The sequence below is a fragment of the Lycium ferocissimum genome, chromosome 11 (genome assembly GCF_029784015.1).
Source record: "Lycium ferocissimum isolate CSIRO_LF1 chromosome 11, AGI_CSIRO_Lferr_CH_V1, whole genome shotgun sequence".
Classification (NCBI taxonomy): Eukaryota; Viridiplantae; Streptophyta; class Magnoliopsida; order Solanales; family Solanaceae; genus Lycium; species Lycium ferocissimum.
Genome location: NC_081352.1, coordinates 29409438 through 29426991, shown reverse-complemented (window position 1 = coordinate 29426991; position 17554 = coordinate 29409438). Strand labels below are relative to the sequence as shown.

Genomic DNA, 17554 nt, shown 5'->3' with positions numbered 1-17554 from the left:
TCATAAATCTTGTGTTGTTTGATTGAGGACAAGCAAAAGGTTAAGTTGGGGGTGTTAATAAGTCGTGAATTTTCAGGCTTTCTACATCCACTACTTATGCTTTTTAGGAGTCATTTCAAGTATTTTTCTTTATTTCTATTATGTTTTTGTGTGTTTTAAGGTTTTGTGAGTTCGAGGGCATAAAGGGAACAAATTGGCAGAAAAAGGAGAAAAGCAATGAGAATGCGGCTAAGATGTGGAACCGCATATTCGAGATGCGGTCGCAAAGTGTTTGCACAAATCAATAGAGAGTTTACCAATATGTAGCAAGATGCGACGCAAGACCGCAAACTCCAAAATGCGGTCGCATACTCTAGCTCTGAGCAACCAGTGAATTAGACAAAGTGCACTAGAATGCGGAGTACATGCGACACTGCAAACTCCAGATGCGGTCACTTACTCCTGATGTGACCACATACTTGGCCCCGCATGTCGTCATTTAGGCAATTTTTTTACTTTTTGTTCTCTCTCTACAAATCAACTTGCCTAGGTTTTTGTGAACATTATTGAATATTCCCTGACAGACTTTATTGTTGTCTTTTAGCCATTAGTGCCATTGAGTGGTGGTTGAAGCTTTCAAGGAGAATCTTCTTCCTTTTTGTCATCTTCTTCCATTACTAATTGTGAAAGCTATGAATGTAATGATCAAGTTGAAGAGTGAACAGGAACAAAGCGATATGATATGTTGCTTGAACATATTGCTCAGGAGTTTCTATCCGACTGAAAGTGTACATACATTTAAAAAAAAATACTCGGTTCAATGTAATCAATCAAGATTGATGTAATTGAGACAGCTAATTAAGTTTGAGGATCGGAACATGTGAAACCGACCTATATTTTATATAACTCTTACGCTTTTATCACTCGTACTTGCTGAATATTCAACCCGGCCAAAATGGATTCTGCGTATCTTTAAAATACACAAATACTTTTCAACTATACAATTTTGTTACATCTTTATCTCATTGCACTGGCATTTGAAAATGAAGTTACATGCGTGTGAACCTAACTTAATGGCCATGGCTGCAAATCCTCTTCAATATTTGATGACTATTTAAGTTATCCGTACAAACAACAACCATGATGATGTGTACGTATTTTAAACATACATAGGTATTAATAGATTGTATTTGCTTAAATTGTAGTCTTTTTAATTCTTACGATGACCACACATTATATATATTCTGAGAACTTTTCTTCCTCTTGCAAACTAATAATAGAATTAAAAAAAAACAATATGAAGTTTGAGATGCTTCTAAGTTCTACCATAATTTTTTTCTATGACTTTTCTCTGTTTCTGTTTCTCCTTTTCTACTTCATAATGCAAGAGCAAGTAATCTCTTTTTAGTACGACTTAAAAGACCAAACTAAAATACTATCCAACTACAGTTTTCATTTTTGTTACATCTTTGTCTCATAGCATGATCTTTGAAACTTGAAGTTATATGTAAAACGTTTTAGCGTGTGAACTTAAGAGTAAAAAAAACTGCCATGCCTGCTAAAGTCCAAAAAACTGCCATGCCTGCTAAAGTCTCTTTCATAATTAATTTTAGGGCTTAATGCATATGCAGCCCCCTAAATTTGCAATTTTTTTTTTATATTTTGGCACCTCAATTAAGTGTTGTTCCCATTGAACCCCCTTAACTTGGCCTCAGTATGTCAATCAAATACAATCCAACTTACATGACATATATGGTGAGTTTCATTTTTTTTTTTTAGCCTTGCGCGTGAACTTCAATCGCATCCTACGTGAAAAATTCAACCAATTAAAACTTCCCACGCATTTTAATTATACACATCATCAAAAATGTGTATAACGACCTTTTTTCAAGAACCAAGCCATTCGACATTGAACACCAGCCTTTTGAGATTGATTTTGAAGCTTTTTTAGGATTTTGGAATAACATAATAGGATCTGGTGTTGCGTCATTTTTTGGTTTCTTATTTTCCAGTTTTGGTTTCTTATTTTTCAGTTTTTAGTTTTAGTTTCCAATTTTAATTTCTTATTTTCCAGTTTTGTTATTTGATTGGTTTAAGTGGTGCTTCTTCACTTGCATAACACAGTAACACATTTCTTTCTATCTGATGTGTATAACTAAAATGGGTGCGGTATTTTAATTGGTTGAATTTTCCACGTAGGATGCGATTGACATTCATGTGTAAAACTAAAGAAAATGAAACTCACCATATATGTTACTATGTAAGTTGGATTGTGTTTGATACATACTTGAAGTCAAATTCAGGGGTTCAATAGGAGCAACACTTAGTTAAGGTGTCAAAATAATAAAAAAAAAAGAGACAAGTTTAGAAGACGACATATGCATTAAGCCTAATTTTAATGGCTAATATAGTTATCCGTACAAATAACAACCATGATGTTTAATTTTGTGGGCGTTTTTGTTTCCATAAAGACTGACGATGGTCCACACTTAGAATTTCCATAGGGAGGCAATTTTCCAGCGGATTTAAATTATACTCCCCGTTCACTTTTATTTGTCACTTTTTATTTTTGTTTTACTCTAACTATTAATTACTCATTTTCAAATCATCTTGTAAATTCAATAAGACTATACACCAATTAATATAAATATTATTGTAAAATATATACTTCATTTATTATTTTTTAAGGGACGTGCAAAATTAAAAGTGGACATAAAAGTTAATGGAGGGAATATATACTGACAATATAAAAAATGTAGACTCTCAGTACTTGTTAACCGTAATATTTTTATGGGATATTTATTTGGATACCCTATCTAAACCTGCACTTAGCTTTTAAAAATTATTTAACATGTACCAATTTCGACAGACATTAGCTAAGCATGTAGTTTCATATGGCTGAACTTCAATTATATGAAATTTTAGATCCCTCATATTAGTGAGATTGGACATTGCCCTAACTCAACCCCAAAAAGCAATTCATGAGGTGAATAATTGAATATTGTCCAAGACCATATAATTAAGGGGACCAAATATTAACTCCATCTCCTCCGACTTGGGAACTCAATATCAGTAATTAATGCTTATTATAAAACTTTGTTAACCTGATTACTTACATATTTTTTGACGTGGTCGTTTCATAGATTTTTTTTTTTTTTTTTTAATATGGAATGTTTCATGTCTCTCTATATATAGACCTAGTTTCCTTGCATATTCCACCATCAGTCTCTCAAAACATCACTCCCAAGAAGAGCTAAAGCTAGCTAAGATATCACCTCTTAATTAGCTTCTCTTTGCAATTCTCATGGATTCCTCATCATTGTCTTCCATTGAATCTCTTGTCAATGAGATCAAGAAAGAGTTATTGATCTCAAACCAAGATTTTAACAACACTTTTGTTACCCAAACATCTGCCTATGACACTGCTTGGTTGGCCATGATTCCTTATAATAATCAAGAAGCCAATGGTCCTATGTTTGAGAGTTGTCTAAATTGGATTCTCAACAACCAAAATGAGCAAGGGTTTTGGGGTGAACCCAATGGTGAAAATCTTCCCACCATTTATGCTCTCCCTACTACTCTTGCTTGCATGATAGCACTCAAGAAATGGAATGTGGGTGAAAGCCACGTAAGGAAAGGTAAAATTAAAGTAGATTTTTTTTTTTGCAATTATTGTTACCTAGATTCCGTGTTGCTCGAATCCTCCAAATTACTATCGTGTTTGTGTCAGATTCTCTAAAATTGATAATTTTTACTGTGCATGTTGTGATTTTCAGGGCTGAAGTTTATTCATGCAAATACGGATGCACTTTTGAAGGAGAATTCTCAACGTTTCCCACTTTGGTTTACCATTGTTTTTCCTTCAATGCTTCAACTTGCAAAAGCACAAGGCCTCGATACTATTCTTGTTAATGGATCAAACGGATTGTTATCTGACGTCTTCATGAAGAAGAAAGCAATTCTTGAGAGGTAATTACTAATTATTATACTGTGACATACGTAGGAATTTTCGTAAATAGTACGTTAGTGTCAATATTTTTTTCAAAAAAAAAAAAAGACAATCACCCGTAAAAAAACATCAGCTCTATCCATGAGAATGGAGAAAAGAATTTTCTTAGTCTAAAAAGGGTTTTGATGTTGATATTTTAACGTGAACAAAAGAATGACAAGCAGTATCATATACTATATTTATATACATTATTTTAATTTTACTTATTATCCATATGTACATATCTAGTAACAACTTTCGGAGAAATATATAATGTCCTGTCACACCGTTTAGGGTCAAGGTGAATCCAAGATTTTTATTTGTCGGGTCAACGTGGCGTTATATGAACCTAGTCAACTCACTACTTATTGCCCATCCGCCACCGCGTGGGGTTCATATGAAACGAGCAATATCTGCATGCCCATACGGGGCAGATCTAGAGCAGATTATGTGTGTTCGACTAAATGTGTTGCTCCTTTTCTTTTTTTGGATGAGTTAAAATTTTGTGTATCGTCGGTATATAAGATTTTTTACACCATCAGATAATTCTAAAGATAAACATGGTAACTTTCTTAAGTAATTAAATACTATACCTTTTTTAATATAGTTATAATTATGGCAAAAAACAATAAACACAAGTTGAGTCCTCTTTGCACTCTAATCAAAATTAGTTCCTAGTTGTGTTCTTAACCAAATTTATTTCCTTCTCTAAGTCTGAAATTTTTCATTGTTTTTCTCAACATCATATCAAACTCAGAAGTAATTCTTCGATTCTTTAAATAATTTCTTAGTTTTCGTTGCTTCTTCTCACTGTGACACAACGTCAAGTCATGATCATGACAAATAACAACAAGAATTCAGAGTAGAAGCATCTTATTTTTTACATTCGCAATATAGGAATATGTCAAATATCCTAAATATCAAATAACTGGTAACAAAATAATCACTGATACAAGTGCAATTATTCTGAGCAAATTTACAGACACATTGAATGCATGATTTGGCTAAAAATAATTGAAAGATTAATATTGTGGGACGCAGGATAACGCTAAAGAGATTACTGGAAAGGAAAATAATACTCATATAGGAGCCAATTGGCTTATACTTTATTGATAAAATTAGATCTTCATGTCACTATTAACAATTTGAGATTTCTAAAGATTAATTAATAGAGATAAAGAACAATGAATGGATTATGGGGATGAGCCATCCTCGGTGTTAAATGAGAGATTGAGGAAGACAGGAAACTTTGAAAAGGAAAGAGAGAGGAGGGGAAAAAAAAAAAAGAATACAAATTTTTGAAATAGAAAATTAATTTAGAAAAATTGGTAGTTGTAGCAGGTTAATGTTACCTGATGGTGTAAAAAAATCTTTTTACATAAACTCTTTTTGGATAACTAACAGATTTTATCAATCATCAAGAGTAGTCATTACAAATTTAGCACATCCAACACAACTTGCTAAGGTCTCAAAACAGAACACTATAACAACATTACAAGCACTGGCATATAGTCATCAAAACTGGAAACTATAAATTAGAGCTTGAAGTTCGGGCAGGGCTGGAACAGTGCATAGAACTGCCAATTCCTTGCCCAACATATCCACATTCTTACTCTTGTTTTCAAATAGTCTCTGGTTTCTCTCAATCCACAAAGCATAGGAGCATTCAACAAATATCATTTTGAAGATGTGGGCAGGCTAAACGTTGCTCTTTACATGTATATACATAAAAGAAAAAGTATATACGTAAAATAATATCATACCCGTTCTGAACACACTAACTCTATATCCTGGACTCAAGTCAACAAGAAGAATAAAGAAGTTTTACTAGCTTTTAATTATGGGATACTACAAAAACCACAATTATTCACCATTATTGTTATAAAAAATTCAGTGAAAAACTCAATGGTCTGAGAGCAGGGCAAGATCAACCCATTTTGACATATTTGGAGAGCTTATCACACAGTGATAATTGTATTGTTAATGAAGAAATTGAAGTCCTCAAACACTTATGTGAAGAAGATGGTTCTTTGTTCCAATCTCCCTCTGCCATAGCACAAGCATTCATGGCTACTGGAAGTACAAAATGCCTTGAGTATCTCATGTCCATTGTTCAGAAGTGTCCCAATGGAGGTTCGTAGTACTCTCTTTATTTTCATTTATCTTTCTAATCTTTTTGAAGAAAAATGTTACTACTTTTTATATTTAGTAGTGTAAGTTTTTATTTCCAACATCTCACATGACATGTTTAAGAACACAACATTCGATAGATATATATTTTGGTACATCATACTCATGATCTTTAGTTTTAGACCACGGGATTTAGAAATCTCCTTTTATTTTCTTAAACTTCGTGCCCAGTCAAACTAAATGATAAAATTAAACAGCAATAATATTTGCTGTTTTTTTTTTTTTTTTTTTTTTAACTCGACTACTCTTTCATGTACATACATGTTACCAGCACTAGAGGCAGATCTAGAATACTTATGGGTTAATTAATGCAGTATTTGTTGAAACTTTGGTGATTTTTTTTTTTTTGACTTTCAATGCACTTTATTGAATAAAGATTAAAGTACACATCAAGGAGAAGCCGTACAGAAACATATGAATATATAGCCCTCTAATTCACAGATGGAAAAGTTGTACAGAGGGATATGCTTTTTTAATTCACATATGAATATATATGTTCCGTGTCAAAAATATATGAACCCATAATATGTAATCTTCATCGACCTCTGACCAGTACATGTACTAGATAACTCTATCAACGAAAATTTAGGAAGATGAAAAAAGATATCTAGCGTTTTCTGTTTTTACTGAAATTTAAATCCTAATTTTCCATAATATTTGCCTCATTTTATTGAGATTACAAGTACAATTATTGCTTAGCTGATGTACATTTTTTTGGCAGTGCCTTCAAGATTTCCAGTGGATGAAGAGCTAGAAATGCTTTGCATGGTTGATAACATACAAAGAATGGGAGTAGCTCTGCACTTTGAGAAAGAGATTCAACAAATTCTTGACCAAGTTTACAAGAATTATCAAACGAACTTGCAAACTAATGAGTACGTATCACCAGAAACAAGTGATTTGCCTGAGAGATTATTCAAGGATTCATTGGCTTTTAGGCTTCTCAGATTGCAAGGCTACAAAATAAATCAAGGTACTTTAAAATTTAAACAAAAACATTATTATATCAATGTGTTTCGGTGTTTCGTATGACAAAGGTTATTTTCAGAAAAATATTTTTCAAGAGGAGATTAATGTCTAGGCGTTTACTATTTGGTTACTGGTCAGGAAAAACATTGTCATCAAACACGAAAAATATGACTTTCCTCGCAGCCTCACTTATGGGCGAAAGTCATTTTCTCTTACAATTATCTTAACTTCTAATTTATCGTTTAGACATTATTATGAGCACTAATATTTAGCATTTGAAAACTTTATTCAAATACTCTTAGATTTTCTAGTATTATTCTTAATCTTTAACATCCAACATTTGATTACACGTAGGATCCGAGCGATCCAAGAGGGGACCACCATGGCTCCTCTCTTCTCGAGAATCCCTACGTACCTTACCAGTGTATGATGAACAATTATCACTTTAATAAAAGTTTAGTTCCGTCCCAATGGAAAAAATAACTAGATTTTTTTAAAAAAAATATTACACCGAAATATATTTTTTTCGAAATTATTTTCCTAACATGCAAAATGACTTTAATTTTGTCCTATCAAACACGCTCTGTGTGTACTATTTTATCTGTAACTACTGAAATTAAGAATTTCTTTGTTTGGCAATGGCAGGGAGTTTTTGTTGGTTTCTTAATCAACCGCACACAAGGGCCTACATGGAAAAGAACCAAGAACAGTTTGCATATGTGATGTACAATGTGTACAGAGCCACAGATCTAATGTTCAATGGAGAATCTGAAATGGAAGAAGCAAGATCTTTCTCCAGAAATTTTCTTGTAAACAATGACAATTTATCAGTACCTCCAGCACTTCAAAAATTGGTAAGTAGTAGTACTACATAATAGTGTTTGAACCTAAAAGTTATTTGAAAAAAAATTGAAATTTTGAGACTGATTATTTAATACTACATTTTATTTGATTATTTAATACTACATTTTATCAAGATTTCAAAAACCGAAATGCTAAATATTGATGTATAATTTATATCTATGGTTAAATTTTCATGGTGCGGTCGATATGTTGCTCGGACTCTCCAAATATGACGTCGCACCCATATCAGATCCTTCAAAAATGAAAAGTTTTGTAAGGATCTGACACATCCCAGTATATTATTTTTGAAGAATCTAAACAACATATATAGGGTGTATGCAATAAAAATAATTTAAAAATTATTTTAGATTCCAAATTCAAAATTTTTGAATAAATTAAAAGTAGTAAAGCCTCTGGTTTTAACTCTATATATGGTACGCTGACCTTTTGATTAATAACCAACGGTTTTTAATTTTTTAGAAATTATAAATGACATTTGTGGGGATAAAGTGGGAGGGGAGCGACCTTTCTTTACAAAACTTCAGGTGGCTTTTTTCCACAATTGATGTGATTTCTTTATCACAAAAATAAAAAGATATTTGTGTCTGTCTCATTTGTTTCTTTGAAACTAGTTAATATTGACATTTTCATTTATTCTGAAAGACCTTGTAGGAATGTACTTAATATAAAATTTCATTTTTTATAAAAGAAGAGAAAATAGAAAATATGTGGAGCTCCAACACCACTCATAAGAAGTATACATTTTTATACACTCAACCCATCGACAAGTACACGAAAAACTTTATGATGTGTGAGATATGCCATGTCATATTTGTGCTCCACCCTCACATGCCAAGTCATATTTATGCCTCACCCACCATAAAATTTCTCCAAGTACACCTTTTTTTCTGTTTTGTCATTTTCTTTTACCTTTTTTACCATGACGTGTGAATTAAAAAAGCCGAGTCTTGTCATTTTAGTGTGAATTAAAAAACCCGAGTCTTGTCATTTTACACGTTGTTTTCATGACAAATATTTATGTACTTTTTAGCAAAGTATTGAGTCATTTATCAATTTATTCTCTACCAATTATAAATTGTGCTCACAAAAAACCATCACAAGATAAGATTTTTTTGGATTTAATTGAACTAAGCAACAAGACGAGGCAATATCTAATATCTGTTGCTATCAATTAAATTTTGAATAATTGGAATAAGTTCTTACATGCTAATTTGTCTTGTTTTAATAGATTGAACATGAGTTGAATGTTCCATGGTTTGCTCGACTTGAACACCTTGACCACAGATTGTGGATTGAATTAAATCAATCTCTCCGTCACACAATTGGAAAATCCCCATATTATTGGTAAGTATTTAATATACTTTTGACAATTATTGTGTACACACTATTAAAAAATCTCTATTTCCCCACTGAAAAATGTTCTGTGGGTATTTCTCACTGAAATCGGTGGGAAACATCTAAATAGTAGTGTTTTTCCACGGAAAGTTTAGGAAATTTTCTAGTGTTTCAATGGGAACTTATTTTCCATACGCGCTTTTTGAAAATTGATCTGGTTTTGGTGAGAATTAGGTTTGGGAAAATCATATTTCAGAAGACAAATTTACGAACGTTGTTTTCATGAAAATATCTAATTCTAGAAGTAGTGAGTCAGATCTTATTTATTGATCAATATATTAAGTATTCATAACCAAATGATTTATGACTAATTTATTTTAAATGTATCTTATTAGGTTGTCTTATCTGCAAAATGACAAGTTAATGCAGCTAGCCGTGCAAAATTATGAATATCGGCAGTCAATTTACAGGAAGGAATTGGAAGACCTAAAGAGGTACAGACACATCCCCTTTCATCTTTACTTTTTCCCTTCCATTGACCGTATTATATTAGCTAACTTTTATGCATGACAGTCTAAAAGAAATACTACTTTCACCTTCAGTCAGATTACCTAAACGATAATTGCATATAATTATTTTAATAAACCCAATAGCTTTTGTCCGAGCGTCATATATATTTGTCTTAAAAATTCATTTAATATGTACAATTATAAATATTGAACCCAGTAATTAGCTCCAAAAGGGCTAGAATCCAAAACCTATAAATTTCAAATTCCGGATCAACCTCTTGGCTAATAACTATATATATATATATATATATATATATATATATATATATATATATATATATATATATATATATATATATATATATATATATATATATATATAACTATAAATACCTAAATGTAGAAGTTCGTAATCTATCTAGTATCCCAAACATGGCCGAAGTATACACTACCTATTCACTTTGTATAAGTAGTGTATACGTATGTATATTATATGTATATTTAATATACTTTATACATTACCTATACATTGTGTATGTATTTTGTAAACTAGATGCGCGAATGGTATTCGACTGTAATTTTCCCATAAATCAAATATTTTATTATATATTGCATCATTCTGATTTTTGGTCAGTACAATAAAATTTGATTTAACTTTTATTTATTTATTTTTTTTTTTTTTTTTTGTGGATTTGTAGCTGGTCGAAAGAGAAGGGCCTTGTAGGCATTGGATTTGGGAGAGAAAAAACTACTTATTCTTATTTTGCAAGTGCAGCAAGCAGCAGTAGTTTTCTACCTTATGAATCTTTTCTTCGATTAGTTGTTGCAAAATGTTCCATAGTTATTACTGTAGCTGATGATTTTTATGATGAGGAAGCCTCTTTAAGTGAACTCCAAATATTAACTGAGGCAATACAAAGGTAATTATCTAATTTTCTATGATCTGATCGTGTAAATATTTTTTACAAACTATCATGTCCATAAAATATTTTGTTTTCTTTGATAGGTGGGATGCAAAGACCCTTGATGGCCCAAGTAAGATCATATTTGAAGCTCTTGATGATCTTGTGTGCGATGTTGCCAAAATGTACCACCTTCAACACAAAATTGACATCACCCCACAACTACAACACATGGTATTTTCTCTCATCTTATAAGTCGTATAAAAGAAATCGTTTAATAGTCAGAGTACAAAAGTTAAACTCAACAAAAAAATGACAATTCGAAAAATCACCAAAAAATTATGATGTCTGTATACAGCACGCGATGAAGTTAAGAATTTCATTAAGGGTGCTTTAGATTTAATATATATGGTACAAAAAGCAATTTTGACCTATATATACATTATAATTTTTTGAAAAAGGGTGTTCAACTCACCACCCTTCAGTCTATGTGGCTATGCTACTATGTGTGTGTGTATATATATATATATCAAATACCTTAAGCACTCTTAGCGAAATTCCTCTCTTTGGCTGTTAATTATTGTTGGTATAGTTAAATTCATGTTGAATTAAGTGTTATTATAACAGTGGAAGGAGACATTTCATTCATGGATGATGGAAAGCATGTGGAGTCGAACTTCAAATTTGCCATCTATGGATGAATATCTAAAAGTTGGGATGATATCAATTGGTGCACATATTTTGGTCCTTCATGCAGCTTCCCTTGCATGTCCAACAGTGCCAAGTGAAAAGCTTGGGCCAATTAATGGACACTATGAAAATATTACAAAGTTGCTCATGGCCACCACGCGTTTTTTGAATGACATCCAAAGCTATCAAGTAAGTTCAAGTCCATCTCATAAATTTTTAGATATATAAGTGATGTCGATCTATTATAATATTTCAGTTAGTACACATGTTTTAAAATTTGAGGTTGTGATGTTTTAATAAGGCTTTATGTTTGTTCCAAACACTACAAAAAAACAAGAATTAGTGACAAGACACTTTTGATGCTAAACAACAAAAAATCGTTGTTAATCCTATTTAAGGATGAATAGTGATGGATTATTAAAAAATTTGTTAGCCACGAGCTATTTAGCGCTAGACTAAAGACAAATTTTCTAGCCCTTTTTTTTTTTTTTTTTTGTAATGAAACTAATGTTTATTTTTCGAGTAACTAGTGTTAGTCTTTTGTGTGTGTGTGTGTGTTGTGTATATATATACACAAATATAATTTAATATTTATAGGTGTGTTCCCTAAGTTGCAAATTAAATTTACTAATATGAACTAGATGAACATTAACTTTTGTTATGGCATGATTTATTAATATGCAGAAAGAAAGAGAAGTAGGGAAGATGAACTACACATTACTTCACTTGAATGAAAACCCTGAGGGACACATTGAAGATTCAATTGATTTTATAAAAAAGATCTTGGGAGACAAGAAGAAAGAGTTTCTTGAAAATGTCCTAATGGATAGGTCCAATGACATGCCAAGGACAATGAAGCTCCTTCACCTTTCTTGCCTAAATGTGTTCCACATGTTCTTCAATTCTTGCAATTTGTTTGATACACAAACAGCAATACTTGAAGACATAATGAAAGCTATTTACATTCCTCTTCAGCAAGAACAACAAACTCCTATGCCACCACCTTCAAAGCCTTTGCCACCAATGTTACCACCTCAAGAAAAGAAGATTGAGATTGCCAAATTCAATGCATGTCTCAATGGAAAAAACTTCAAACAACAAGTTGGTAATATTGGCATTGGCATAAGCTTTGTTGGAAGGCAAGCTCCTAAGAATTATAATTCTTTTGGTTGGTTTACAAAAGGGTTTGCTTCTCAAAAGTTAAGATCGTGCTTCCTGTGATTGTCAGAAACATCTTGAAACCGTTGTTGATTATTGTTGTTATTGTTGTATAATATGTAATATTGTAGTGACAATAATTGTTAGAAAAATATTATTTTTTGGTATCTCAAAATAATGAGGTCGGTCAATTGGTCAATGAATTTTAGTACAAAGATTTATTACTATTTTATTAGCCTTTATGGTGAGAATTCATGTCAAATGAATTTGATTTCAAACGTTTTTATTATCTTCAATTTGATCAAATTGTCTTAAAAGTTTTCAAAATGAGTATTTACTCTATGTTATCCGTTGAAGGCATTGAAATCCTTAATAATGAGCCTATTCATTCTACCCAATAAAAGACCATATTGAATAGTCATTATATATAAACGGTGGAATGACCATTGTTAGTTTCTTTACTCATATTTATTCTTATTCAATAACAATCTTTAAAGTGATGGCATTAAAAACTCGATGATAACGTTGGTTTATTCGATGGTTGACCCTATTGGTTGATGATCTTCCTCCTATATAATTCAAGTCCTAACATGAGGTGATGAGATAGAAATGACGAAAACATAAATTATTCTCCTTTCTTTTGCTGGGTTTTTCACCAAAATAAATCTTTGTTAGATTCTGGCTCCTAGATTTTCGGGGGATACACCCTCTATTGGCACTCTCAAAAATAGTTCGTGATCAAATTTCCATAAGATTTCCAACAATATGAATGTACGGGAGTCCGACATTGTAAATTGATTGTAAAAGTAACTCTTGCTAGGATTGGGAATCACTCTTTTAATATTGAAATTGTAATAATAAGATATATCATGTTTCAAGCATTCTTTAGCATTCTACTTTTCTTCTTTACCTTATACTATCAAATTTATAAGGCATTGGCATACATTTTGCTGAAAGGCAATCTCCTAAGAATTATAATAATCCTCTTGGTTGGTCTGCAAAAGGGTTTGCTTCACAAAAGCTAAGGTCACGTTTACTGTGATCGTCAGAAACATTTATGAAATTGTTATTAATTATTGTTTACTTGATTGTTGGAAACATCTTTGAAATTCAAAACCCAGCAACCCCAAAAGAACTAGAATTCAAAATCTATAAATTTCAAATTCTAGATCAACCTCTTCACATAATAAACTTTTTAATATTATCGGTGTCTATAAATCAAACATTATATTATATATTGCATCATTCTGATTTCTGGTCATTACAATAATATTTTGACTTTACTTTTATTTATTTACCTTCCTTTTTTTTTTTTTTTTTTTGGGATTTGTAGCTGGTCGAAAGAGAAGGGTCTTGTAGACATTGGATTTGGGAGAGAAAAAACCACATATTCCTATTTTGCAAGTGCAGGAAGCAGCAGTAATTTTCTATCTTATGAATCTTTTCTTCGTTGTTGCAAAAATGTTCCATAGTTATTACTGTAGCTGATGATTTTTATGATGAGGAAGCTCTTTAAGTGAACTCTAACTATTAACTAAGGCAATACAAAGGTAATTATCTAATTTTCTATGATCTGATCGTGTAAATATTTTTTACAACCTATCATGTACATAAAATATTTTGTTTTCTTTCATAGGTGGGATGCCAAGACCCTTGATGGCCCAAGTAAGATCATATTTGAAGAACTTGATGCTCTTGTGTGCGATGTTGCAAAAATGTACCACTTTCAACACAAAATTGGCATCACCCCACCACTACAACACATGGCAAGTTCTCTCATCTTATAAGTGGTATAAAAGAAATTGTTTAACAGTCAGCGTAAAAAAGTTAAACTCAACAAAAAAATGACAATTCGAAAAATCATCAGAAAATCATGGTGTCTGTATACAGCACGCGTTGAAGTAAAGAATTTCAATAAGGGTGCTTAAGATTTAATATATATGTACAAAAAGTAATTTTGACCTATATATACATTATAATTTTTCGAAAAAGGATGTTCAGATATCTTAAGCACTCTTAGCGAAATTCCTCGATTTGGCTGCTACTTATTGTTGGTATAATTAAATTTAAGTTAAATAAATTTTTGGTATAATTAAATTTAAGTTAAATAAATTTTGTTCTAACAGTGTAAGGAGACATTTCATTCATGGAGGATGGAAAGCTTGTGGAGTCGCACTTCAAATTTGCCATCTATGGATGAATATCTAAAAGTTGGCATGATATCAATTGTGTCATGACCCAATTTAGAATCGCGCGGGCACCTACCCTTCCCTCCTCGGTAGGCGAACCCTGGATTACATAACACATCAACCAAGTAAAGGAAATTCATTTAATCCAATAAATATATAATTAACAACGGAAATCAATTAATTTTATAAACTTCAAGGTTCGAAAAGGATTACAACAGTTAAGTAATTACAAGACTCATTCTGAATCCCACGACCTGGTCTAGACTAGTACAAAAGCGACTAATGTAAACTTCAGAATGGAATACAACTCTAAGACTAATTCTCTATCCCGGAATGAAGTGGAAGGAGATCTTCAAGGTAGGTACCGTGCATCTCCCAACATATCGCAATCAATCACCTGAAACACTCTACACCCCAAAAGGGTTGCAGCAAGAGTAGTATCAGTAAAATCAACACGTCCTGAGTAAGCATCATAGGCCGACAATGGTTAGGTTTGAGATGTCTTCAATGATAAAGGTTATCAAGACAAGTTGGAATCAGTGTCGAATAGGGAAAAGACAGAAGCAATCGTCCTCAAAGCCAAAGCCACAAGCCAACCACCATGTTTTTAAAACTCATAGATTTTCTTTGTTTTAAAATAGGGATGGATGTTATTTTCAAATCAAAGGTTCATAGTTTGAATATTCAAAGGTACAATGTCTCATTTTTTCCGATGCATAAGGCAATGTCAGAACATAGGTTTGCAAGTAACAAAATTGATCAACTTTTCAATTATGAATATTGACGCCCCTAGGAGACGCATTTCCTAGTTAGAGTTTTTCAGTTCAACCCCTAAGAGACGCACATCTTAGTCAGGGTCTTTTAGGTTTTGTTTTAGGAGACGCACTTCCTAAATTAAACCAGAATTCCTAGGAGATGCACTTCCTAGTTCGGGTCTTTCAGGTTTTGTTTTAGGAGACACACTTCCTAATTCGAACCTTTACTCCTAGGAGACGCACTTCCTAGTCAGAGTCTTTCAACTTTAACCCCTAAGAGACGCACTTCTTAGTTTGGGTCTTTCAGGTTTTTTTTTTTTTTTTGGAGACGCACTTCCTAAATTGAACCATTACTCCTAGAAGACGCGCTTTCTAGTTAGAGTATTTAAATTTTAACCCCTAAGAGACGCAGTTCATAGTCTGGGTCTTTTAGATTTTGCTACAAGGAGACGCACTTCCTATGTTAGAGCATTCGATTTTACTTTCATCATTGAATTAATTTACATATAGTTTTTGATTTTGCTAACACTTACAAAAATTTTCCTGGTGCAAACTGGGGCAGAAAAGTTTTGTTCGTGTTGTTTGTCTTTGATGATTTGCAGGATCCGCCTAGAGAATGGGAAGAAAGTCAGGAATCGCTTGAATAATGGGAAGAGAGTCAGGACTCTTTTGAATAATGGGAAGAGAGTCAGGACCCGCCTGAAGAATGGGAGAATGGGAAGCAAGTTAGGACCCGCCTGAAGAATGGGAAGCAAGACAGGACGCGCCTGAAGAATGGGAAGCAAGACAGGACCCGCCTGAAGAATGGGAAGCAAGTCAGGACCCACCTGAAAGTCAGGACCCACCTGAGAATGGGAAGCAAGTCAGGACCCGCCTGAAGAATAGGAAGCAAGTCAGGACCCGCCTGAAGAATGGGGAGCAAGTCAGGACCCGCCTGAAGAATGGGGAGCAAGTCAGGACCCGCCTGAAGAATGGGAAGCAAGTCAGGACCCGCCTGAAGAATGGGAGCAAGTCAGGACCCGCCTGAAGAATGGGAAGAAAATCCGGACCGCCTGAAGAATGGGATGATCAGGAACCCGCCTGGAGAATAGGGCCACCTTTCAATTTCAAGTTCAGGAACCCGCCCGGATAATAGGGACATCTTTCAATTTCAAGTTCTGGAGCCCGCCTGGAGAATAGGGTGTACTTTCAGTTAGAAGTAGCAGGAACCCGCCTGAAGAATATGGTCAACATTCAACTGCCTTTCAATTTCAAGATTTGGACTTCACCTGAAGCATGGAGTTTACTTTCAAGTTCAATTCGAGATCGAAGTGTTTATCTCACACTTGGGAAGACATGAAGATTCGAGTCAAGATTCCAGAGAAGCTCCATAGCTAGGATCTTGTACTTGTATTTTCTTTTTCACTTTTGTCTTTCATTTGATGTAATAACAGGACCGTGGACCGGAGCCTCGACAGGACCTCGCTCGACTATTCACCTCAATATGTTTCATCTCCCTTCTTACTCTTGAACTACACGTGACTAGATTCCCTTATAACCTGGGATATGTAGGATGCCCAAAACTAGGGCTCGGTTGCATCGTTCTCTTTCTTCCCCCTTCTTTTGGAATAACGATCGGGTCAAACTAGTCTCTTCGTCTACTTGTTTGTCTGAAAACTCTTCGTGTTCCCAGTCAAACAGGGGCAGGATGTAGACACATGATTTTTTATCCTCCCGGGATATTTTCACTATCTTATTTTCTGATTTTCCTTTTTAGTCTAATCTTGGACATTTTTAACTTTTGTTTCTTTTTTGTAGGTTTTATTAGAGAATTTAAAAACCGCAAAAAAAAAGAGTCATTTTTAGAATATAAGTTTTGTTTTAATTCGCAACAAAAGAAAGAAAATTTTCCCAAAAATTACATTTTTTTTTATCTATTTTAGTTAATTTTCAAGTTAAAGATTGTAATAAATAAGTGTCGAGTAACTGGTATTAACAATAGTATTTTTATGAATTAGAAAAAAGAGAACCAATCATATATTGTTAC

At 33.0% G+C, this 17554-nt stretch overlaps 1 protein-coding gene and 1 long non-coding RNA gene across 3 annotated transcripts; both read left to right on the top strand.

Annotated features, from left to right (window-relative positions):
* Window positions 1-3053: 3053 nt before the first annotated feature.
* LOC132037389 ((E,E)-geranyllinalool synthase) lies at window positions 3054-13638 on the top strand. Of its 2 annotated transcripts, XR_009409862.1 has the most exons (12): window positions 3054-3617; window positions 3756-3948; window positions 5862-6100; window positions 6879-7130; window positions 7772-7980; window positions 9219-9334; window positions 9721-9819; window positions 10533-10754; window positions 10841-10970; window positions 11364-11615; window positions 12111-12711; window positions 13338-13638. XR_009409862.1 is itself a non-coding variant. In XM_059427897.1 (11 exons), exons 1-11 carry the CDS (start codon window positions 3284-3286, stop codon window positions 12645-12647), a joined length of 2583 nt encoding a protein of 860 aa, XP_059283880.1. In that variant the 5' UTR covers window positions 3055-3283; the 3' UTR covers window positions 12648-12724. The 2 variants fall into 2 exon arrangements, 1 of the variants encoding a protein (XP_059283880.1); XM_059427897.1 differs by lacking the exon at window positions 13338-13638 and having other exon boundaries at window positions 3055-3617; window positions 12111-12724.
* Window positions 13639-16204: 2566 nt separating this feature from the next.
* Window positions 16205-17031, top strand: LOC132036643 (uncharacterized). The gene is made up of 2 exons (XR_009409637.1): window positions 16205-16361; window positions 16587-17031. It is a non-coding gene; the product is annotated as an uncharacterized LOC132036643 (long non-coding RNA).
* Window positions 17032-17554: the final 523 nt, after the last annotated feature.